General features: G+C 41.1%; 2 protein-coding genes across 6 annotated transcripts; one reads left to right on the top strand and one right to left on the bottom strand.

The window, feature by feature from the left end:
* Positions 1-1,082: 1,082 nt before the first annotated feature.
* Positions 1,083-3,161, top strand: LOC143353158 (SAP domain-containing ribonucleoprotein). Of its 3 annotated transcripts, none has more exons than XM_076786259.1 (8): positions 1,083-1,538; positions 1,736-1,829; positions 1,917-1,978; positions 2,149-2,382; positions 2,549-2,677; positions 2,760-2,831; positions 2,934-3,017; positions 3,104-3,161. In XM_076786259.1, the coding sequence occupies exons 1-8, from the start codon at positions 1,488-1,490 to the stop codon at positions 3,146-3,148; spliced, it is 771 nt and encodes a 256-aa protein (XP_076642374.1). In that variant the 5' UTR covers positions 1,083-1,487; the 3' UTR covers positions 3,149-3,161. The 3 variants fall into 3 exon arrangements, with proteins under 3 accessions (XP_076642374.1, XP_076642373.1, XP_076642375.1); XM_076786258.1 differs by having other exon boundaries at positions 1,084-1,538; positions 1,736-1,832; XM_076786260.1 differs by having other exon boundaries at positions 1,084-1,538; positions 2,934-3,161.
* Positions 3,162-3,478: 317 nt separating this feature from the next.
* Positions 3,479-22,732, bottom strand: LOC143353156 (uncharacterized). Of its 3 annotated transcripts, XM_076786256.1 has the most exons (17): positions 22,250-22,732; positions 20,910-21,094; positions 20,582-20,778; positions 13,138-20,489; positions 12,807-13,021; positions 12,335-12,638; positions 12,078-12,256; positions 11,805-11,991; positions 11,462-11,694; positions 10,967-11,369; positions 10,703-10,811; positions 10,285-10,624; positions 10,156-10,200; positions 9,943-10,059; positions 9,752-9,854; positions 8,599-9,657; positions 3,479-8,448 (listed from the first exon to the last, which is right to left on the bottom strand). In XM_076786256.1, the coding sequence occupies exons 1-17, from the start codon at positions 22,392-22,394 to the stop codon at positions 7,385-7,387; spliced, it is 12,237 nt and encodes a 4,078-aa protein (XP_076642371.1). In that variant the 5' UTR covers positions 22,395-22,732; the 3' UTR covers positions 3,479-7,384. The 3 variants fall into 3 exon arrangements, with proteins under 3 accessions (XP_076642371.1, XP_076642368.1, XP_076642369.1); XM_076786253.1 differs by having other exon boundaries at positions 3,479-9,657; XM_076786254.1 differs by having other exon boundaries at positions 3,479-9,657; positions 10,967-11,366.
* Positions 22,733-25,891: the final 3,159 nt, after the last annotated feature.

The raw sequence follows: 25,891 nt of genomic DNA, 5'->3' as shown, positions 1-25,891 counted from the left end.
TTTATCCTTCGTCTACCGCTTTTGACCAATGACATGCCCCACCTTTGTATTATAGAGTCAGGAATCGCGGCCTCCCGAAACCTTGCTATTCTCATCGCGGCACGGCTGTTCGAACGAAGCTACGGCAGCGCCGTTGTTTATGATGTCGGCCACGCGTGCTCAGATAGCCTCTCTGACAGGCATCATGCGACAATGATCGGAAACAGAATACAGCGCTCGTAGCGAAAAATGCCGGAACTATATTTAATTGAAATAATAGGTGCGGGATGGTTTTCGGGGGCCACGATTCCTGTGTTTAATACGTAATTATACAATACAATAAAGGTTGCATTGACATTGTATATGTCACTGCTAGGTCGCTTGAGTCCAACGGTCTCCATAAGAACCCGGTTATTTAAGAAAATTGTCCTTATGTGCAAATTTTGCCGAATTTTGCAAATTACGCCTAGAAAACGCAAAAGTAGGACCTGCCGGTAGTCAAGCGACCTAGATTTATCTTTTATCTAACGCTTTTCACCCTTGAAAAGCCCGATCTTTGCATTATCGGGCCATAAATCGTGGCCTCCCGAACCCTTGCAACCTTGTACGATCTAGCGTTGTGTGCAGCAAACCATGGCACACGCACACGGCACGCACACGGCACACACACTGTCATTTGAGCTTCTCCTATGCGGCCGTTCGTAGCGTGACGATCGCTAGGAAGCTTCTCCTAGTTCCTGTTAGGAGCGTGGCGACTCAAGGCCACGTAGGAAAACTGGCCCTTAACGATGACGATATTTCAAATCTTGAAACACGAAACCCCATATGTTGATTGGTCTATTCCTATACCTCGTCCGTGCTTACAGATGCATGCACTCTGGAAATTAGTTATCAAAATTGACGAAGTTTTATGGTCTTACCATTGTATCAATGCTCTGTGTTAAATGCAGAATATGTTTTCATTAATTACTTAGCATCTCTCATCATCATCGTACCACAAACAATTAAAATGAACATTTTATTAAAATCTTGTATATCCACAAATTAATAAAGTTGATTTATAAAAATTTGAATATATTTTTATTGACTGAGTATAGATCGGTTCTGTCGATAAGGTATTAATATGTTGTGTGAGAATAATTCTTCAGCGATACCGTTGACAATTTTTATTAAACCTTTATTGTTGAGGATAGTGGTTGTGGCTGTCTAAAAATTACTTACATACATCAATAATTCCTAAACCAATTTAGTTCCATTGAATTATTTCATATTTGAGCTGTTCGTTACTATTCGTATGCAGGTTTGAAATCTAATCGATCAGTTTGGTTACTTTGACGAAGGTAGCGGTGTTGTATGTATGTATCCTTCTTTTATGTTGTAAGTGCGCGATTTCGTTCGTTCTGTGAAGCGTGTGAAGCTTGAATACCATATACACTGAAACAAATTGTGACATGTTAATCGTGAACTAAGAAAAATTCTTTGTCGAAATAAAATAGTATAAATGCATCATGGCTGATTCATCTTATGAGAAAGGTCTAACCGAACTTTCGAAAATGAAGGTAATTTGTGTGTATTTTGTTGATGTCGTTCTAAACCCGGGAAGATAACCTCAACATTCATTTTGTACACAATATAAAATTTCTATATTTACAGTGTTGTTTATGTTCTGTATACGTAGTTATTCAGAAGTAATTCTTATTAAGATTTCATAGCAAGTGATTTTAAATATAGTTGTCGAATTAATTTTCTGAAATAGGTTGCAGATTTGAAGATCGAATTGAAACAGAGAGGACTTCCCACTAGTGGTAATAAAACTGAATTGGTCGAAAGACTTCAGTTAGCAATTCATGGTGGTATATGTTTATAAATGAGTTTTCAACGTATGCATATCTTTCTCTAAGAATTGTGTATTGATTGAGCAATGTTTTCCTCGGTAGATTCTGCGTTATCTTTAGATGAAACAGCTGAAGAGATTTTAGATGAAGATGCAGTCCTCGGTGTAAGTACAGATAGCAGAATTACTTAACATTTCAAAACAATGTTGGCTCTTTGATCCGATTCAGTTATATTGTTTATGGCATAAACTTCATAGAAAAACTGATTTTAATTAGAGTAATTGTAATTCAATTTCTATTAGTGTAGACGTAACAAACAATTTTTATGGTATAGGACGAAGAAATAGAAGAGTTATCGAGTAAACCAGATTCTCAAGAAGTTAACGAAAAAAGGAAATTATCTACAGAGAGTAACACAAGTGCAAAGAAAATAGTTCTAAACCGCAAACCAGTGATTGAAGAAACTAAAAACGAATCGATAGAAAAAACTGAAACTGATGCAAAATCTACTGAAACTGCACCACCTGAAAGGAAAATTATTAAACTATCAGAACTTGGTGTTAAAGAGGTAACAATAAACATTGTAATTTATAAAAATTGTAGACACGTGATTAGTGGCTTTCGGGAGAGAGCCACTAATCATGTGTACATTCCAGGCCGTGAAAGCATCAAATCTACTATATTGTAGACGTATTAAATGAAAATATGTTATCACAATTTGTTTGCTTATTCAGAGATTGGAAATGAGAGCTAAAAAGTTTGGAATGCCGCTATCGGAAGCTGCCAAAAAGGAGGCGAGATCTGCCAGATTCAGTATTAATAATCAAAATAATAAGTCTGCTGCTTCTGTAAAAACACCTGTGGTATGTATTTTTTATTAATTACAATGAAAACGCCATGATGCGATTCAAATATACAAAATTCATTCATTATACACGTTTACAGCATACAACATACGAAGTTTTAAAAAAACGAGCAGAAAGGTTCGGTATGTCTGTTTCCACGTTAATGGAGAAGGTACTAAATAAGTAGAATAAAATAAAATAAAATATATGTAACATTCAATTACTGTTAAATGAATGTATTGTATTCGATTTTCACAAATATGCTTGATTTCAGGCCGAGTTGGAAGCCAGAATAGAAAAGAGAAAAATGAGATTTGGAGAAGTAACATCCAGCAATGATAAAGTACTTCAGAATAAAGTTAAGATTGTTAAATGATATTCAGTGTTATATACCAAAACAGCAACTTAGATTGCAAACCTTATTCTAAGTTTTCTTATTTTCAGTACAATCATTGTATACACAATAAAAGATCATCGTATTTGTTATAAAATACTTTGCGCAATGAATGCAAACTATTCTTTTGTTTTGTTTTTTTTTTGCTGTAACGTTATGCCGACTAATCGTTGAAGCGTATCTAATCGTGTCTTGCAGGAAACAGTGTAAATACATTGGATGCTCGCTGAAATTTGCTAAAAAGCGTTAGATGTAATAAGAAGATTATAATCGGTGTTACGATACTATTTTTTTCTTTTGAATTTATTGATGTCGGAAGTTTTCTATCACTACGAATTCATACAATAAAACGAAGAAATTTTGATTTCGAGCCGATGCGCAATGAAATCGGATACACCGAAAAAAGAGAAAAGCATCCTACAAGATTACTTCAATATATTGAATTTTATTATAAAATGTTTGTATTTAGGCTACAACATGTAATATAATAATTGCGTTTGGTCTAGACCTTTACGAAAAGAAAAGCTAAACTGCACCACATTTACAGTTGTCCCGACGAGACGTTTTCGTCAAGTTTACGTTTCAAGGAAACACTCTTAACGTAAATGTACTATGTTTTCTTTTGTTCTTTCTTTTTTTTTTAGTACGCGTGAAATTAAGGTACATGCGTCGATCTCGAATTTATTATACATAGAGCTTCGAAATGTGTTCTCTATTTATTTTGCTGTCATTCGAGACAATAAAGTCATCGTGTTGTATCACAAAACGTGTTCTGTAAGAAATACACGAATGTACATACATACAATACATATACAGCGTCTGAAAAATTGTTTCACCGTTTTATTCTCATTTCTTTCAAAAAGATCAGATAAAAACGAGTCTTCGGCCATCGCGAAAGACTACGTAACGATTATGTTACATCTGTGTACACGACGATTGCACGTATTAAATCTGGTTTTACGATTGAAAACTGACGCAGCCACGAGTTTATATTCAAGAATACTTTATAGAAATGTTTACACACGATCGATCGAACGAAGTCGCATTATTCCTTGAAGCGCACCCTAAAAGACGAACGGGCCGAGGACACACACGATTACGTTATGTTAAAGAAGACGATAGAGATTGTACATTGAAAACGGTATAGAACCGAAATATATCGTATAGGTGTAAAAATAATGAAATTATAGATGTAGTAAACCGCTCTCTCTCTCTTTCTTTCTCTCTCTCTCTCTCTCCCTCTCTCTCTCTCTCTATGACAATTGTACGGCGTGTAAATTGTGTAATGATCGTTCGAAATTCGGTCCTGTTGACCCATTAACGGTCAGTGATCCCGTTTCGCTGATTAAATTGCACGTGTTAAGCTTTTAGTCTATACCAGTACTTTCAATAATTTCAGATTGGAACGCGAAACTTAAACGAAAGTCTATTAAAAGTTTGAGGTCTTATTTCTGTTTAGGGTTTTCTATGAAGTAAAACCGAATAATTAATACGCTACTCTTTGTCGAAATAAAGAACACTGCGCGTTAATGGACGAAGACTGTCGACGAAGTAAAGGAAACTATTCCAAGCAGCTAATCCTAAGATAATGTATTTTCTTTTCTTTATTTATATAACTTCTATTTATATTAGGTATGCACGTACGTGTGATAACTAAACAGATACACGATCTTTCTGACGCAAAGAGACACTACCAGCTTTGCGATCCGATCGAAGAGCAGGAGGCTGTTGCGCTATTAACAAACAAATAAATCAATCACAAAAATGAAGTAACATTTCTCACTCACTCACTCACTCTCTCTCTCTCCCCTTTCTTCTTTTATAAATATACCTAAATTTGCACGTAATCGTATCTGTTCAACGAATCACTCGAGTCTATTGAACTACCTACTTTTCGTTACGTTTGTTCTTTTTCCTTCCTTGTAATGAATCCACTACTTGAAATCAGACAGGACTTTTATGAAGCGTTTCAAGCAGAAGATTCGTAAACAAAGATTTTTCAAAGCTGCGCAGCAGAGTCCGCAATGATTTATAATAACACGACACGTTCGTATAATATATCTTAATTAATTCTTTATACTTTATTACATATCTATCTCTGTGTGTATATTTTTTCTTTTTCTTGAAAGCTTGAAAAGCGTCTTAAAAAAAATCTTTAGAAACAAAGAAAGAAGATACGAACGATGAGATAAAGATGAAGATAACTATATTTATATATATAATAACTATATACTTTGTAATTATGTATATAAAAAGAAGAAGAAAAAGATTTGTTAGCCTTTGACTCTATTCGGTTGCACATGCTTGGAAAAATCATATACAATTGTGACATAATTTACATATTAACTATGTATATAGTTGTAATTGCACAGCAAAACGAAATAGAATTTCACAGTTTCCACAAGCACTCTCAGCCGATTAATTTTTGCACGCTCCTTTCCGCGCGTGTTTTCGGTCGTCTGACTTTCTTAGAATTGGACTCGGTCAGCCTCCTGTTCTCCAATATAACTAATATATATATATATATATTCATACATATATTCAATGCTCTTGTTCTGTTCTCATCCTTAATAATATAATAATAATCAAGTAAAATTTGTAAAATACAATATTATCACTACCTATGTCATAAATTCTTAATCTTCTTCATTTATAAATAATTATAGTAGTAGTCTTCACACCATTTGTAAATTTATTATAATCGGATCTGCCGTGTTCATTTAATTTTTCCTTCATTTTTCTTTGTTTCCAATTTAAATATTACATTTGTGCCCTTTGCACTAATTCACTTTATAAGTATTCGAAGTGACTCCATGTCTCTGTGTATTAAGTGTATTTGTGTTGGTGGTGCTTTGTACCTGTGGTCTTCTGTTCGTTTACACGTGTGTACGCTTGTACATGTATGTGTATGTTTCTCTGTGTATATATAATACATATAATATAACCTAAAGGACTTATTATATTTACATATGTACACGTAACAACGGTGCGTAGTCCGAATATGTTAATAAGTTTTTCCTCCTTTCATTCTATTTTTATCTCCCTTTCTCTCTCTCTCTCTCTCTCTCTCTCTCTCTCTCTCTCTCTCTCTATCGATTTTCTCGTCGATTACTACTAAGACCGACTTGTTTCAACAGAAAACGTTTACCCAGGAAAGGATACTCTACGAATCTACGCCGGATTTGGAGGTCGTTCGGTTAATAAACTGTGCATTATGAATATCATTTCTGTATATGTATATCGTATTAACGGGAAGAGTCAATAATTAGTTAAAATTCTGGTCAGATCTTCGTGTAATCCTGCTTCCCGAGCATTAAACGCGATTATATTTCTTCGTATCTCTGTCGTTTTGTAATCTAACTGTGTGGTCGTTATCCGCTTCCATAGAAACTTTAATCAAACTCGAACTAATTACAAAAAGCTTACAACTCTTAGGAAATAGGCTCCATTGTCAGCGATTACTACATTATTATTTTCTTCCTTTTTGTTCTCACTTGGCCAACCTTGGATTTGGTTCCCCCGCGCTCATTCTCTCAATCTCTCTACAATCTCTCAATCTCTTTTTCTCTTTGTTCCTTTCTTTCACCTCAGAAAGTGCAAAAATCGTAAGACAACTGTTTGCTTAAGAGGTCGAAGAGGAAGACGATACTAACATTACGCGTGTTTCTTACGTGTTAAAACGTTACTACAGTACGTTGTTAGTAGAAAATAATGCTAGAACGTACATCGTTGTTGTTAACACATTCAGCGCGATGTCGCGTCTCATTGTATTAAATAATTTGGAAAGTTTTGTCGATCGCTAGATAAGAACGCCCGTTGTTTCAGCAGAAAATTATAAAATAATATATGTAGGATGACCACCGACCGGCGACCCGTATCTAACTTGATCTATCGATTACAATAGCGGTCGGTCACCGGCAAGTGATTTCATTTTTGTTCATTCGATTAACATCGTAGGACGATCGGTGGCTACTGGACACATCGTTCTGAATATGTTAATATAATAATAATAATACAAATACTCTTAATTCGTTATTTGAAACATTTCAATGCCCCGAGACACATATGTATATTATATGTATATAATATATATATATCTAATTTTTGTTTGTTTCGTTTAGGATTACGTTGTAGTACGCTAAACCGTAAATCCGTTATACGTTATACGTTATATACGTTGTACGCTTCGCGTTTCTCTTGTACTTGTCCCTCTCGAGCAAAAGTTGCGATCTTACCTGTGCCATCGAAAAACACGCGCCTCCGTAGAATGCGGCGTGCACGGCTAACGCGTGCTACCTAATGATTCAGGGTTGGCCAAGGTCTCACTCATGCTACGAATCAAGATCGTCCTCTCTCTGACTACTAAAGTACGATACCAAACCGCCAAACTCTCCCGAGCCTTCTTCGTCGTACTGTTTATTTCCAGGACCGGCGGCATCGTTCGAATGGCCTTGCTGTTGAGGCGGTGGTGGTGCCTGCGGAGGCGGTGGTGGCGGTTGGATGGGTGGTTGATTGTCCGCAGGTGACGAGAAATGATCCGCTGGATACGGGGAACTCTGGTAGGCTGCCGCGTCGTCTGCCGTAGACATTGGCGGAGGTGGTGGATAGGCACCGTAATGGTAATTAGGAGGAGGCGGAGGATGGTATGGTGAGAAATTACCTGGAGGCCGATTAGGAGGTGGCGACGGTTGTTGCATGTTATGGTTGACCGGAGATGCGTTCGAGAAGGGAGGCATTTGGTGTCTGGGAGCCATGGGATTGTCCGCGAACCTGGATAACGGAGGAGGGGGTCCTCTGACATAAGGAGGCGGCGGAGGAGGAGTAGGGCCACCTTTGGCAAGGGGACTTCCGGCAGCTGGCGGGATCATTGCGGGTCCAGGCCCGAGCGGAGAACTACGATCCCTGTTGTTGATCGATATCGGTCCGCCCCCCGACGGAGATGGATCCATAGGATGATGAGGCGTATGATACATTTGCGGACCAGGCACTCTCATCCTCATGGGTGGAGTTCCCGACCTTACAGCTGCGAAATGAGGTGGTATAGAGGTTTGCCCGGTTTGCCTGTAAGGTGACGGAATCCTTCCGCGCGGTTGTATCTCGTAACCCGTTGATCTAGGTCCACCCATCATTTGACTTCCAGCATTTGGCCCACCAAAGTACTTGTGCCCCATCGCTGCGGCTGCAGCGGAGAACGATTGCGGGCTACTCGACACTGGCTGGGACTGAAGCATTCTGGTGATAACGGAAGACTGTTGCTGTTGCTGCTGATTGTTCGGCGGTAACGTCGGGTAGACGGGCTGCTGCGAGGTTGGAGTAGTTTGCGAAGCAGGCGGCCCTTGCGTCGTGACTACGCCAGCGGGTGGTGTGGACGGTGCCGATCCGGATGTGCTGCTACCTGGTGTAGGAAGTATATTTGGTATATCGCCAGGTTTGATCTCCGGATTCGAGTCGGTGCCTATACCAATTAAACCAGCTTCAGCAGCAGCCTTGGCTGCTGCCTCTGCGGCTCTAGCTGCCTCCAAAGCTAGAGTCTTTTTACCCTTACCACGCCCTCTTCGTTTGGGTTTCATTGGGGACCCATCGGGATTGAAAAGTTGTCCGTCCGGTCCTGTCATCATGGGAATGTGTCCTTCGCTAGATCTCTCTGCCTCGGGCGTCATAATCGTTGACATAGTGGATACCATGGTGGGCGACATGTTACTCGTTACATTCTGCGGCAAACTGGTTGGTAAACTGCTGGATAAACTGGTAGGTAAACTAGTTGGTAGACTAGTTGGTAAACTGGTTGATAGACTAGTTGGTAAACTAGTTGGTAAACTAGTTGATAAGCTAGTTGATAAACTAGTTGGTAAAGTAGTGGGCAAACTGGTAGGTAAAGCGGTAGTAGGTAAAACTGTAGTGTTCAAACTAGGAGCGCCGTCCCTGCGCATTTGTTCCGCAAGGATTTCAGCTTTGCTCCGGCGACCCCTTTTCTTCTTTTTTGGTACCTCGCCGTCGGTACCTTCCGGCGCATTAGGATCTCGTTGTCTCTCGGCGGCCAGTATTTCCAACGCCTTTAGCCGCGCTTTCTCCAACTTTTTGGCTTCGCGTTCCTCTTTCTTTTTCTTTTTTGCTATTTCAATGGCAGCAAGCTCCAATTGTCGCCGACCATACTCTTCGTCTTCCATCATCATCTGTTCGAGTTGTTCGTCGTCTAAATCTGCCAATTCGCCAGGACCGAGCCCCGTCAACGAACCCTCTGGAACATCTCCGCTAAAAGAACCTGCCACCGACATAGTCGTACCAGATAGTCCGACGTTTTCCGAAAGATTATCGTCTATTTTCGAATCGATATCCGCTATAGGATTGTCCATAACATTAACCATGAGATCCTTCTCTCCGTCTTGGTCGTCTTTCCTTTGCATCATCGACCCGACCAAAAAGTTTTGCTTTCGCGCCTTATTCTTACTGCCAGGCTTAGGACCCGGTTTCTTTCGCTGTTTCGGCGTTCCGTCGTTTATAGTTTTTCGTTTACCTCCAGGACTTTTACTTTTTCTTGGTTTCCTGGCTTTTGGAGATTTGTTTTTTAATTTGTGACCATCTTTTTTTGGATTATATATGTCCCCTATAATATATAACATTACAGTTCAGATTAATTGGTACCGCCGTGAAAGCTTCAGGTTCAAACTAACGAGAACACATGCTTCTACACAAGCTACCTGAATCGGAATCTTTTTCAACGTCATCATTTGCATCTTCGCCTTCGTTCACGACGAATTCGTCTTCGCTTTCGCCGGTTCTTCTCAGTGCCTTTTTCAGCTCCTATAACATTAGATAAGACACGTTTTTATCTTTTCTTCAGGTCCATATATTTTTCTGCATTCGATATCATTGTTTTATATTTGATTACCTCTTCGCTGTCGGACGCTATTTCCTCCTGATAATTAATTTTTCTCCCTCGAGTTCGCCTGCCTAAAATTTCTTCCTCCTCCGGCTTGTTTTCATCGGGAAGTCCACCGTAAATGATCTGAAAGCGTTCGATCGAATTCAAATTAATCCAGTCTAATAAACATACAATACCGAATGATCGCAATGCAATTATATTGTACAATAGTTTACATACTTTCCTACGTATTACCGGGGCGTTCTTTGGTTTCGTCGAGATCTCCTGAAAAAAATTAAGAAACAAATAAATAAATAAATAAATTGAAGATATACAAATGTAAGATTTCATAATAAATCACTCTCTCACTCTCTTTTTCTTTTGCTGCGCGACTTCTGGGACCGGTAGAACTGTTGGTATTTCAGGTATTTCTGTATTTCCATCCTCCATTTTTTCGTCTTTTATTTCGTTGGTGTCTGTAATCTCATTATTCTCATTCATACTTTCAGCTTTGATCGGGTCTATCGTTTCTTTAGAGGCTACAGTTTTTTCACTTTCTACTTGTGATTGCGGTTCAATTGTCATTTCCTCGTTCGACTCCTCGTTCTCGCTTTGATTATCAGATTCGATGATACGTTTTCTCTTTTTTTTCTTCTTACTCTTGGTTTTTGGCAACGCCCTGTATCTAGACGTTGATATAGTTCTACTCCTAAAATGAATGTACAATAAGTTCAGACCATCGATCATAATTAGATTATAATTATAATAATGATGGATGATATCTTACTTTTTCTTTCTCTGTCGCCACGAGTTGTCGCTATCTTCGTTATCAGAGTCCCAAGCAGATCGAGATTTCTTCCTCTTTGGTCTATCGCTTTCCTCGCTATCATCATTTACTGTGAACAATTCGTTATCCAATAATTCATTGCCTTACGTAAATAAGCTATTTAAAGTAATCAATATAATAATAAGAAGGTTTAAAGAATTACATAATTCCTTAACTGGTTGGTTAGTTAGTTTTGGAGTTGTTCTTTTATGTATCTGTACTTACTAAAGTCTTCTTCGTAGCGCATAGTTCTGGCCCGAGTACTTCTACGAACTGATCGCGAATCTCCCTTTTTACCGCGTCGTTTCACATCGGCAAAAGTACTTTCTTCGGAAGAAGTCAAATGATCGTAGAAATCTTCTTCTTCGTCCGAACTTGTACCCTTGAAGTCTTCGTCGCTTTCTGGATCATCGTCGCTGCTTATGTCGAGACTATTCAGTTTCCGGTGTTTTTTTCGCGACAATATTTTCCTTACAACTCCCTTGTGATCTTCCTCGTCGTCTTCCATACCGTCTTCTCCTTCCATCTTGTATTCTTCGTCGCTGTCTTTTTCCGATTTCCGGTCAATATTGGTTTTGCCCTCTTGCGTCTCCTCCATATTTAATTCTTCGTGTTTAAAATTAAGCTGCTGAAAGGTTTCATTAATTGCAGGGGAAACCTTTAAATAATCCGAGCGGATGCGTAGCAGTTGCTTTATGGATGCACGATTAACAACTTTACCTCTGCTTCCTCTTTCTTCGCGTTTACTATAGTCGCTATGTCCTTCCCCCTTCCTTGGTTTCCGGCACCTTGGACAGCCTCCACCTCATCCTGAATGGCGGCATTAATCATGGCATCGTAATCGTTAAATTTATATCTGTTGGCAGATCTTCTTTCGCGTAACTGATACACAGGCTCGCTTTCTTCGCTGGACGATGTTTCCGAACTCGAAGAAGAGGAAGCGGTTGACGATTCTACAAAAAATTCTGTACATATCACAAATACTCCGACAATGATATCCAACCATAAATTAAACAACAGAACAGAACTCATACTATAAAACTTTGAAGAAAATACACGATACCATTGTCAGACTCTTGACTAGATGCTTTCGACTCTCTCTGACGCGGAGATTCATTTTTCTGTAGAACATTATCCAAGCTTATACCGACGAAGGCTAGTCTTTTCTTTCTTAACACTTCGTTCTCGTGTCGCTTCGCCAACTGGTCGTACGTTTTCAAACTTTCTTGCAGTTTCACCACTAATAAATTCTGCAACAAACATTACAAACATGCGGTCAATTTCGCATAACGTAATTCATGTTGAACACGCTGATACGAACGAACAATTAGCTTACATGTTGACACGGTGGACAGAACCAATCGCCTTCGGGTATTAGCATAAGCGCAGGTCGAAGACAAGAACAATGCCAGCCTTTGTCGCAAGAATCGCACAAAAGTATCCACTCTGGGTGATCTGCTTTATCGCATTTTTGACAAGCGTATTCATCGTCTGCTTCTTCGACGTCGCTCTGAGCTAAAGATCCAGAGAAAAGATTACAATACGAAGCACGGCGGTGTCGAATTAATTACAGTTTAATCGCCTATATAATACCTTTTTGGGCAGTTCTGGCTCTTCTCAGTGGTTCGGACTCTTGATCTTTTTCAAGGTCACTTTCTGGTGAAAATTCATGGTCGCTCTTGAACAGCAAAGATCCTTCGCTCTCTATTTCCTCTTCCTCGTCTTCTTCTTCCTCGTTTTCGTTTTCTTCGTCGCTACTAGAACCCGAGGAACTTTGCCAAGGATTCGATTCGTTAAATTTTGACAGCATTTTCTTCTTCTTTCTTTTTCTTCGTTTCTTCTTGGACTTTTTTTCTTTCTCTATTTCCTTTATCACAACTTCTTCTTCGCTTTCAGGCTGTAAATGATTACAATACAACTGTCGTTGTTGCACGATACGCTAACAAAAATAAGAAATTTGTAAAAGAAGAAAAGAAAAGAAACGAAAGCAAAGAAAAGAGAGGAAAGGGGAAGAGAAAAGAAAAGAAAAGAAAAGAAGAGAGGAAAAGAATATGTGAAGATGTACTTTTTGCTTCTTTCGTTTCTTCTTCTCAGTAGAATCTTGTTTCTCTTTCTTGTCATCTTTCAAAGTCTCTTCCTCGATTCTTCTTTTATCTGCTTCCTCCTTGATCTTCAATTGTGCTATTCTTCTAGACTGTCTGACCGGTGTCTCATTTTGGGTTGCTCCTGACTGTACTTCAGCAATGTCTCTTCCAACCTCAAGACCCAGTACCATTTTTCCTGTGGGAAAAAGAATATTTGCATATGTAACACCAACACAACAGCTATGTTAGAGCGTTGTCGATGTAACTGAGATCGAGAAGTTGTAAGTGATAAAATAATTGATATTCGCTTACTTTTCTTTCGCTTTTTCTGCGAGATTGGCGTCTGATTCAAAGGATCGTTGGTGGTCGGCGTCCCATCGTGTTGGACAACGCCGCTGCCATCGCCGGCTCCGTCGGGCGATACCAGTTCCGGTACCTGATCGGTGGTTCTCTGGAATTCATTGTGTTTTGGTCGAGTGGAACGCGCATTTCCTCTATAACCGCGTCTTCGCCTTCCTCTAGGACGGCCTCTCGCCTTTCGTTCGATTACAATCGAACGAGCAATACCCTGGTCGTCGCTGGCATCCTTGACTTCCTGTTCTTCGAACTTTTCAAAACCACATTTCACAGTCTCGTCTTCCGAGCTTATCGTGACGACACGGCATTTCCCAATAGGTCGTAGCGATTGTCTGTCAGCCGTACGTTTCTCGCGTAACCTTATCCTTTTACTTCCCATACCCATTTGCCTGATTTCCCTAATATCCCTAATTTCCCTGATTTCCCTGATGTCCTCGTCCTCTTGTTTTCCCATATCTTCCGAATTCGATTCGTGACAACTGTTGCGTCTCTTGCGGGAAACCTTCGGAGGCTCTGTCGAATCCAACTTCCATCCATCGTAAATAAGCTCGGACACGGGTTTCACGCGTAAACCTATTTTAGGTATAGGTGGGACAACGCTGTCGTTCTCGTCGACTTTTTTCGAGGTATCCTCGTCGGTACACGCTAAAGGATCGACCTCTTCGGGTGCGGTACTAAATAGATTTTCATCGTTATCCAAGCCCATCGAGTCATCCGACACTAGAGAGACTGTATTGATTTCGATGCTTTGAATCTCCGACTTCTCTTTCTTCTCTTCGTCTTTAACGCTGGTTTTTTCTTGATCTTCGACCGGTGTACCGTTGCCCGCTGATAGAGAAACTGTTTTCGATTCGTCTTTCGTTACCTGTGTTAACCTAACGTCAGAAGCTACGACGTCCTCGTTTACTTTGACTTCGGTGATTGCCACCGAGCGAACTTCCACTTGTTTACAACTACCCGTACGTTTATTCAATTGCACTACGGAATCCGTTAAATTCTCTAATAGTTGCTCATTAGATTCTATACAGAGGGGTTTCGATTTCAACGGAGGACCATCTTCAGTTTCGGAAACGTCGCACAATCTTTTATTAGCCTCCTTTTTCAAATCGTATTTCGTAACAACGGTTTCCGGCGTTAATTTTTTTGTCTTTAAAAATACCGTACCGTCGTTTTCGTTCAACGCAGAACTCACCGAGGGAGACACCCTCGTAATAGTTTCATTTATAGCCTGCACAGGTTCGTCCAATTTTTCATGATTTTCCAAAGTATTATTCAAGGTTTCCGATTTCTCCGACTTTTCCGACTTTTCTGATTTATCAAAATTCGCAAACTCTAGATTACCCGTAGGTTTAGAATCTTCCGGTGACACAGCTGAAACATTGTTCTTGCATATTTCCGATTTATCTATACCCGAGGATACATTGTCGAATTTCAGCGGTGAAGCATTTGCTACTGGGTGAGCGGATGCATCGACTTTCGGTAATTCTTTGTTCAAGCGACTTTCCTCGTGCAAACTTGTATCAGTTTTCTTTTCTGTGTCACCGATTTCTGGCAATTCGTTGATCCTTTTTCGAGATTCCGATTCCGATTCTGATTCTGATTCTGATTCCTTTTCCGTTTCCCTTTCCGATTCCGATTCCGATTCCGATTCTGATTCCGACTCGGATTTCGCGATTTCAAGTTTATCGGTAGCATATTTTATTTTGTCGTTTTTAAGAAACTTAATATCATTATCCAAACTTGTTATTAATTTTTCTTCTAGAGGTCTCAAGCTCTGTTCTTTCAAATTTTCATCAGACTTCTGATCGTTGGCCAAATTAGACTCGCTAGACTCGACATCTTCTCTAGTTAGTTTGGGAGGTTCAATTTCACTTACAGTGTCTACCATTATGGAATTTGCTTTTTCTTGAAGAATCAAGTTTTCCACTTTTTCTATAGCAGGAATTGAACTTTTGTTTTCTTCTAGAACGTCTACAGCATCTATTAAATTGTTGGTTTTGATTAATACCGAGCCTGTACATTCTTTATTTACCTGGTTACACGTAGTTCCGGCGTCCACTTCAGCAGAAACCGAAACTGCCGAGGATACGTCGGTTCTCGTTAAAACCGTCGTACCATCGTTGTCGTCCCTAGTCGAATTATTTCGATTTTTAGTTTCGTTTACCGTTGATACGATTGGTTTACCGTTCAAATCATCTTCCACGACATCGAAATTTTGTTCTTCTTCTACCGTTTCGTTTCTTTTCTTTTCTTTGCGCTTTGGTTCTTCGGTTGATACTCTACCATTATCCTTCTCCATGCGCAACTCCGATTGTCGATCATCGACGAACGAACTCCGTGCTTTGTTCGTTGCATTCATAGTGTCATTGTTCAGAGTCGATTCTTCCTCTTGGTCGCCTTCTCTTATGGTTTGTTGTTTGTCGCCATCCGTCGAACCTGACACAGTTTCCGTCAGATTACCGAGAACCAAGTTATTTTTCGTTTTAAGCGATTCGGTTACAACAGATTCGGAAACATCATCGCTGACATCGTTCGAATCGCTGCTCGCGTAATTTGCAACCAAAGATTGTTTAATTTTCGTTAAAGATTCCTCAGACTTTATAGATTCCACACCGACCACGACCGACTCCTCGACTTCTGTCTCTGTCCTTGTCTCCTCGGATTTTTTAATGTCTTCACGGTCCTCGCGCGAATCGCTAGTATTTTTATTTTTCTGATCGCCCTGTTCTTCGGTAGATGTCAAAACAACTTTGCAAGGATTCGTTTTATGGTTTTCTGGACTCGCGACCTGATTTTCTGCCACCGTGTCAGGAGATTTCTGCTGGACGAAACCGGCGTTCTCCGTTTCCTCGTCTCGAGGCGGCGAAGCGACATCGACGACAACCTTGGTTTTACTTGCTTCGACGGAAGATGAACGTATGTCGGATGAAGTTTCGCTCGCGGAACATACGCTTTCCACGTTAAGGAGTTTGATCGATTTTTGATCAGCGTAGGAACTTTGATTTTTCAATGCGGCATCGTCGTACTCGTTCGCAGTTTCAGCCAAGTTGGATAAACTTTCATCTTTCGTATCATCGACAACAGCGCAATAGTCGACATTAGGTTTGGATGGTTGTTTAAAGTTATTTGTGTCAGGTACTATCTCTGTCGACGGTAACGCATCGTAAATAGGATACTCATCTTTAAAGGGCGACTTCTCAGAATCTGGTTGCGCTTCGACGCTCTGACACGGGGATATGTTCTCTACGTAACCAGCATCCGAACTACTTATCCTAGGAACTAATGCGTCTTTGTCGCATTGTTCGACCGATTCTGAACTGGTAACAGCTGCAGAATTGTCCGTGGAATCGATACTGGTGTTAACATCGGGCACAAATTTTTCGACGATCGAATCAACTAACGGATTCTTTTTCGCTTCTTCGGAATTTCCAAAAACTTCGCCTTGCACTTTGATGTCCTGCGAGGTATCGTCAACGGTCCGTTTGCTGGCTATGCCGTGATTAGAGCTCGCTGAATCCGCCGAATCCTCCGACACCGAATCAGTCTGATTCTTCGTTACTGTTACATTATCGCCGTCTATTGTTAGTTCTTGTTGATCGTTACTATTTTCCGAGAAACTATTCGCTTCTTCGCCCTGCTGTTCGCTAATATCTTCACCAACAGAATTGGATCTTTTTTCAACAGGGTGCTCTTCTAGCTCCTTACCCGCGGAACTATCCACTCGATGATCAGCGGAACATTCGGGTTTGTCCGCGTGATTCGATCCAGAATCGCAATCGTTATCGTTATTGTATCCTGTTTCGAGCTGCGAACTCGAACACAAATCGTTAAGGGACGCCGAATTCGTTTTCGATTCAGTGTTTTCTTTCAGCGTTATCGAGTCTGACGATTTGCAATCGTTTTTAATCTCCGAACAAGAAATCGGGGTTCCGCTAGTTTTCTCAGTGCTATCTTCGATGCCTGACGTTTCGTTTCGCGATTGCGATTCGACAGACATGCTACACTCCTCGTCCAATGTTTGATGTTGCGTCGACTCGATCGATAACTTTTCATTCGAACGATCTAGGCTCAAGTCGTTGGTATTGTGAGACTGTGAAACTGCACTGATGAACGCGTCCGTTCTATCGGACTTTAAACATTTGTCCGTTTCGCTACTGGATATAGGATTTTGTACAGTATCGCCGATAGGGGATTTCAAATTTTCTTCGGGTTTTGACTTTGATTCAGACTCGATTTGTGGCTCGGGCTTAATTTGTGGCTCGGGCTCGGACTCGTGCTCGTGCTTGGGTTCGGACAAGTTCACCGTGCGGTATTCTTCTTTTACGGAATACTTCGAAGAAACTGATTGCTCCCATGCATCGGTTGATCCTCCGGTCAATTCTATCCTGCTTTTATCGTCATCCTCGCACAGTTCATTGTCCGATTCGGATGTATACGATTTGACCTTCAAAGAATTATTGTTGGTTTGCGTCAGATCAAAGTCGTCCGATTTGTAGGAAGTGATCACGACATCTTCAATAGGTTTCGATGAAGAGACACACTCGTACTGCAACGTGTCCGATTTCGATTGTATAGTTGTCGAAACTGTATGATCGGATTGCGATTCGAATGCTTCCGCTCTCGAAGTGTACGATATACAATTAGGCCCAAAAAAAAATCTTGGCGGCGACGTAGAGGGTTTACATTCATTGTCTACCTTTTCCGTGGGAGAGGCATCCGCCGCCTCTGGCGAAAGTTTATCGTTTATCGAGTACGTCGAAAGTGTCGAAGGTGTCGCTTCCGATGTATCCGCTTGACATAAGGATATAGACGAATCGCATTGCATCGCGGTAGCATCTTGGCGAGTCGAATGTTGTTTCTGTTCGGTAGAATTTTCTCCGGTTTCTTCTTCCAAATCCCGTTTCGCTTCCACGTTGCTCTCCTGTAATTTCGCATTCTTGATATTTACAGAGTTCCCGTCTACTTTGACGTTGACGCGTTGTTTCCCGCTACTAGAATCCTCGCATTCGGCTTCGGTTTCGGCTTCGTCTTTCTTCGATGATATGTCTTGTTCATTTGATATGATACTACTGTCGCACTCTGTTTTCTCCCCTGGCTTTCCGACGTCCCATCGCGATATCCTCTTCGCAGAACTGTTGCTGTTCTTCGGTATTATCTGAATACCCAACGTTGGCTTGAACTTTGGCTTTTCTTGCGAAGAACCTACAACTTGACAATTGGTCTTTACATTAGAGATGCTGGAAAACGACTGAGGAAAGTTTCTGTTCAACTTGATCGAAGGTTTGTTCGTCGTTACCAGCGAACTACCGGTTGCTATTTCATTTAGAAGCCTGTCATCGGATAGTGTTTTATTATTCGCTGACAGAGACGAGGCAGACGAGGCAGCCGAGGTAGCCGAAGAGTCGGCTTCGTTTTTTGATTCGTTGCTTTGTATATTCTTATTGTCAGCCGGGGTCGACGCGTCCTCGCCAGGGTTACCCGTCTGGCATTCTTCCCCAGATCCTTCGCCGTAAAAAAAAATTATCGGTTCTTCGACCGCTTCGCCGATCCCGGGATTAACAGCGTCGCAATCGCTGCCAGATCCTTCACCTTGGATCATCATCATCGGTTCTTCGATCGCTTCGCCGACCTCGTCTCTCCAATTTCTACCGATCAACGGTATTTTATCCATAGATCCTCTGATCGGTATCACATCGGTTCTTAATCTCTTTAGCACGTCCTGTTGTATATCGTCCCCTCCTTCTATCGGACGCTTCACCGGTGCCGCGTTCATCCTCAACGACGTTATCTTGTTCGGATCCGGAAGTATCGTATAGTTAGGTAATCTGTGGTCTTCCTTGGTTGGCAGTCTGGCGGTGTTGTGATACGGCGTAGAGGCCATTTCATAAGCAGGAAACGACATTTGTCGTTTACTCAAGTCTGCCACCATCGCGTGATTACGCATCATCACGGTTCGAGCATCATACGGTGAATTCGTAACTTCTGGTTTATTCAACTTTTTCGTACTAAGGTCCATCTCTCTGTGCTGAAAATCCTGCATCCTATACCCGGGGGAAGGTAAATCCATACCTTTATGAAATTTTCGACTAGATAAATCTATTCCGGAGAAATCCATTGGCCTATTTTGTTCGTTAGCACCTTCCCAGCCTCTGGGCGACGTAGACAAGTCCATACCTCTGTGCCCTCTGAGCGCGTTAGATTTCTCAGTTTGACTTCTTGCACAGAAATCTTGCGGTAACCTGTCGGCGTCTCCGTTCGCCGTGTTTCCTCCTACAATGCTACCCGATCTTGCCAAATTCTCGGCTATCTTTTCCAAAGATTTTGCGCCGCTTGGCTTTTCGAGCTTCTCCGATTGTATCCTCACGAGGTTCGCAGCCAGCTGATCGATCGGTTTTACCGATAGTTTACTATGCGCCGTTGGCATATCCATCGATGGAAACGAGAGAATATTTTTACCGGGCAACTTGTCCACCGGTTTCACGATTTGTTCCATTAAATCTTCGTGTTTCTTCGCATTGAAACCTGTGCTCGCTAGCGCTACCCCAATAGCCAGCTTCTCTTCGTGCGGTTCTTTCGTTTCAGCCATGTTTACCAGTTTGAGGGGAGACGTGATAACAGGTGTTTCAATCGATTTAAGTGGCAATAATTCTTCCGTATTAACTTTCGAACTGCATACCGTCGTCGCATGTTCTTCGGACTTAGTATTAGCATTAGGTTTAGCATTAGCATCAGCATTAGCATTAGAATTAGTATTCGATATATTAAAAACCGTAGTAATCGCAGTAATCGCAGTTCCTTGAGGTATGTTCGTTTCCCTTTCTTGAGACGCGGTCGATTCTTTCCCCGATATCGTATCGACTTTGCCGTTAACAACTTTTAAAGAAGTCGCCGATATCGAGGAAGGTGTGGCAACATTATTCGATTCCACTACTTCATTTTCTATTATTTCCCGAGAATCGTCTTCCTCCGTATTTTGTTTAGAACTTTCGTCGTTTGTTACCTCGTCTTCAGCCTCTATTTCTTCCTCGACGCGATCGACTCCGTTGGCATTACCTTGTTGTCTTTCGTCTTCGCAATATCCAGCTCTAGATAGATCCTTTCCTAATTCCTTTTCGTCCGAACCTTCGACCCGAACACCACTTCCTTGTACGGTCTCATCTTCCAAACTCGGGGACGTTGTTACTTGCCCCGTATCGATGATAGGTTTCTCAGAAATTTCTAAACTATTGCTATCTTCGTTGATCGGAATAGCTGCAATCTCGCCATTCGACAAGGTGTTTATAAGGTTGACAACGCTTTCTCGATCCCTGGTATTAACAAAACATTAACTAAGCAACTACTCTGAAATATGTTTGAAAGCTGTTCCAAAGTACAAAATACACGCAAGTCAAAAACTTACTTAGCTATAAGCTCCCAATTTTCATCATCTAAATCTTCCCTATATACTCTTATATTGCACTCTTCGTCGAGCTGACACCAATACGCCAAACCAGATTTATCTCTGCCCAACGGTTCCACGCGTAATTCGTTAGCTGCCAATTTATTCACCTCGTTTTTAAACTTTTGATTCAAGTCGAATTGCGTTTCCAACAGAACCTGCAATGACAAAGACTTTTTGTGTACAGCGGATGAAACTGTGTAATTTTTAACAGAAATTTCGCAAATACAAAATCAATCGTTATTTATTCTTATTTGTATCGAATATGCTTGATTAATTTTCTTTATACTTTGAGTAGGCGTAGTTTGACCGCGATGCGAGCCTTTTTATAGCCAAAACGTTCGAGCTCCCATCCATCCTGATTAGAATACGTGTGGCAGAACTTGACCAGCGCTCGTTCCCATTTTTCCGGTGACACAGTTTTACGTGTTTTACGCAACAATTTGATGTGCAGGTCTATCAATTGTTGTGGTACTACAACAAGAACAATCAATTGTAATCGAAACGGACACATATCCCAATGTACTGAACATTAACTTTTATTCGTATACATTTAGTTAATAAATTTATTACTAAATATTTCTATTGCCCTATTTAAAAAAGAAAAACATTACATATAGATATTTTTAAACAATTCCTTTTAAACTGATTCGGAATATCAATAGTTGTCTAATAAGCAAAGAAGAAAAGTATATTTAGGTTATTGAATAAATAATGGCAAAGGATATTAATCTCGAAGAATAGAGAAGAGAAGAAAAGACCTTATTGATTAAAACTAAGTTCACGGTTAAAAATGCATTCGATATTTTCGTATGCTCCTGTCAAAAACTTTCTGTCTTAATTCCCTAGGTTCGACGATTAAACAAAAAATGGTCCGAATTATGAAACTATATCGCAACAATGAAAATTTTCAGTAAACTATTCCAATGAAAAATAATGGTTGATTCAGAATTTCGAATGAAATAGTGTTCTCGATAGAAAAGAAGAAACACGCGGCAGTAGGAAATAAACAAAATATTTTTGTTACCGTATGCCGTATGCCGTAGTAATGTATGTGTACATACAATATTCGAAGGACCGCCACGCGATTCATAACTGGCAATCACGTGTAACCGACATTGACAACAAGGGAGGTGGCAGCACGGGAGAAAATAACAACAGAGGAGTGAGAGTAAATCGAACCCGCCTGTCAATAATATTATTGAAACATATCGATGAATCGTAACAGCTCGCAATAGTTCTACACGGTTAATTCATTAGGATTAGTTGAATCGCTAACGACAAAGAATACAGAGGAACAAAGGACGAGAGAGAAATTGGTAAGAAATGACGAGTAGAATTCCGCTGGAAAGAAAAAGGGATAAAAACATAGTAACGAGTAGCGTGTTTACCCCGTTGATACAGGTTCCGAATGATACCGCGTATGGTTCAAAAAGCTGGCCGAGTTTCGAAGTACCGGAATAAACGACGAATAAGAAGAATAGGGTTTCAAAAGGAAGGTAGATAGAAAAACGGTAATATCACACGCGAAGCGAGACTTTTGGCCTCGCGGGGGCGGGTCAGTCATCCTCTCTCGCTCTCTCGCGCTCATTTCTACGCATACACGTATGCAGACTCGAGTTTACTCACCATCCTGCGTGTTCTCGAGCATCTCTTGAAGGCGCGCGATATCCGGATAAATGATGCCGCAGGACTTGCCAAAGCACTCGAGAAACGAGCAGATCACAGCGAAATTTGGGTCACTCGCGCAAGAGGCTTCGTTATCGGACGCCATTTTTCCGCCGCTTCTCTCTGGGCCCGTCGCCGCTAGGCGATACACTACGCTAGGCGGCCTAACAACTCGTATCGCATTTTCGTGAAATCGTCTCCGCTGGTCGAGAGTGCCGAGACCGAGCGGTCGCGGGGCCCCTTTGCAATCGATAAAAACGTTGAAACACGACTCGAAACTAACGAAACGCCGGCCTTTAACGAACGTTCCAAACGCCGCTTCCCGCTTCTCGTCGCTTCACTCACCAGTCACCAGTCACCAGTCATGAGTACCTTTCGTCCGATATTCCTCTCTCGTTCTCTCGCACTCTCTCTCGCTCTCGCTCTCTCTCTCTCTCTCTCTCTCTCTCTCTCTCTCTCTCTCTCTCTTACTACCTCTACCTGGCGCTCACGGCTCACGGCTCACGGCTCACACCCGCATCGAGAAACCACAAACGGATGGCGGACACAAACTAGCACACGCGCGCTTTTGCGTCACAGAAACACCAGATTGAAAAAACGAAACGGAGCAATTGGGAAAACGAGAAGCGAGGCAAACAAACCCGTGGACCGCGCGCAAACCTTGTTTTTATTCTCGTTCTCGCAACTTCCACACTTTGTTGTCTGTATTGTGTTCTACGATTCAAGAAAACGAACGGGGTTTCTCACTCTCTCCTTCTAGTTCACTTCGCACTTTTCCACATATCACGGTGCTCGACCGCAAACACACCGATACACAGAGCCAAGCAGAGATCGTTGCGCCTCTCGAGTACAACATACAACCACGACGACAACGCAACGACGCAACGACGACAATGACGCGTATGCGTGTGCGTGTGCGTGCATGTCATGTGCATGAGTGTGCGCGCGATGTGTCGTGTCCTGTCGTGTAGTGTCGTGTATGCACGCGCGGAGAACGCGCGCGCACGCACGCACCTTCGCTCGCAATAATAACCGATGCACGTAATCGCGGGGTATCGCGTTCCCTGGACACGTTACTCGCACCTCGCCGTTCCGTCGGCGAGAATCGTCGTTGCTCTCAAATCACTGGCTGTAACCGGAAAAATAATCACCTCCGCGCAACCACAACAACAACGAAAATCGTCCCCCTTCCTTGCACCGCGGCGCACTGGACATCGCCTTCGGGTCCGGGCTACGAAACATTTAGGGGGTTCTCAACCTCGAGCCCAACACCGTTCCTGGACCGAATTACCTACAAACTACAACTACGATGCTTTAACCTGTATTTATGAAAGCCACATTTTTCCCTTCCTATTTACGAACATTTAAAACTCCCCCAACCCATGCTTTCGTTCATTGTACGATTGCGTCCGTAAAATTATTCTAAAACGATTCTTCGGAATCGGATGTAACTTGTTAATTGATGGCACGTCGATAGTAACTATAATATGTTCATTGATTTTACGAAGCAAATAGTTCTTTTTGTATTAGAATGATTTTTGAACTTGTACAAAAACTGTCGAATGATCATTTCGTTAAATATAATTACATTTAAATACTTTTCTATTAACTCCTGGTAAATGTCAATGTATCGTGTATATACAATATATATGCATATATGTTCAACAGCATCATATTCTATTGACGGTTATCTCATTCAGTCTGTTTTCCATTGTATTACAAAATAATTTACAACTGCACGTGTTCGATTCTGAACCAGAAAGTATTACCTTTCATAGAAAATTCCATAGAAAATTTATTTGAAATTAAATTCGCGTATCGCTTGCAATGTTCTGTTTTAAAGTGCCTGTTTCTCGATGCTCAGCTTGATTCTATAGTGTAAGAGTGAACGAGTAAGTTCCTCTTTGTTTTACTTGTTTTATCAGAATTGATATCGCGGTGTCTACCCATGAAAATACTTTCATTTGAAGTTTGATCTGGCTTGAAATACCCGCCGTTGCGCCGTGGCGCGCCGCGCCGCGCCGGGGAACCGTTTCAATAATACCAACGAACGATCCATAAAGTCTGTTCGATCTATGTACCTTTCAATTTCGATTGTATCGAAAGAGCGCGAAAAGTTCATGACTGAACGTTGTCGAGAGCCGAGAGCCGAGAGCGCACGTTTCAAGACTTTCAAGGCTCCCCTGAGCGACGCTCTCGCTCAATGACTTAGTTCTGCGTAGTTCCGTGGAACTTGAAATAGCAGAGGCAACGATTCGATCGATCAGACCCAGCTAAAGAGTATACGAATACAAATTCTGCTTGGCGAACCTACCATCCCCGGGGACACTCGCGGTTCTTACGAATCAGTACCAAGAAAAACGTTAACGTGGATTATTGGACCGTGTGTGGAAACGTGCAGCATGCAGCGCATAGCACGCTTCGTTCCGATTTTTCCACTGTTAGACCTATCGTAAGACTACTGTAGAGTGTAGAGCGTAGGACACAGTCGAGCACGAAAAGCCATCTATTTTACACCGTGCCGCTGTACATCAAACGCGTTAAATACGACGACGTATCGCGGCAGGCCGAGATTGTGCGACTGTTGCAATCGATCGTAGCAGTAAGAAACTCGAGCAAACCTCTATACTCTATACCATGTATATCTAGACAAGTACATATATGGAGCATAGAGACTCCTTGTCGACACTATTGTGTCCTCCACAACGCGGCAGAGTTTGCAGTGTTCTTCGGATTGTTCGCTTCCTTCCAAAGCGTTCAATTAGCCATTATTTTCAACACGATAACTCGTTCACATTTAGGAGAAAACAAACCGGAAATCCATAGAACCGATCGATAAGCAAACTTTTTAAAATATGAAAGTTTTCACGAGACAGAGACTGTGCTGCCGCACCGCGTGTTGTTTACTTTCAAATCGATAACGCAGGATACATTTTCACCGAGGTTATCGATCTCGCTTTTGCTTTGCTAAATGCCAAAATTGGCTTACTTGTATATTTCAATTATTACAATCCTTTTTGGTTGTTAGCATATTCTTATTAATTTACGAATGTTAATCAGATGTTACATGTACATAATTGAATCGTCCGAAGCCGACACAAATTACGTACATGCAATATGTGATACATTTGTATGTATGTAGGTATTATACATACTTGGGCTGGGATTGGGACTGGAACCACACTCCTAAGGAGAAATCGAGTTTTCATCTAACAAACCACTTATTTTTATCATATGCCAACGTTTCTTAATAACTCGAAGAAAGAATATAAATATACGTACTAACAATTAGCATTATTGTATGTATATTTATAGGAAATGAGTAATACATACTTCGCCTTTTTTAACTAGGTAATTTCATAAAATTTTCTTTAATTTTCCACAACAGTCTTGCATATCAAATATGTTTTTCTTATTGTATTATAGAAGTGTTCGGATAACTAAAGGAGTCCGAATGAGAGAGTAACGTCGTATAATATTCGAAAAGTATTGTCTATGACTAAACGGTGTAATAATATTATACAAATGATTCGTGAAATATAAAATGTTTATTTTCGAATGAAAGTTTTCGAACTTTGCATCCCAACAAGTTCTATCGGTATA

Source organism: Halictus rubicundus, chromosome 4, assembly GCF_050948215.1.
Source record: "Halictus rubicundus isolate RS-2024b chromosome 4, iyHalRubi1_principal, whole genome shotgun sequence".
Lineage (NCBI taxonomy): Eukaryota > Metazoa > Arthropoda > Insecta > Hymenoptera > Halictidae > Halictus > Halictus rubicundus.
This window is presented reverse-complemented; position numbering and strand designations above follow the sequence as displayed.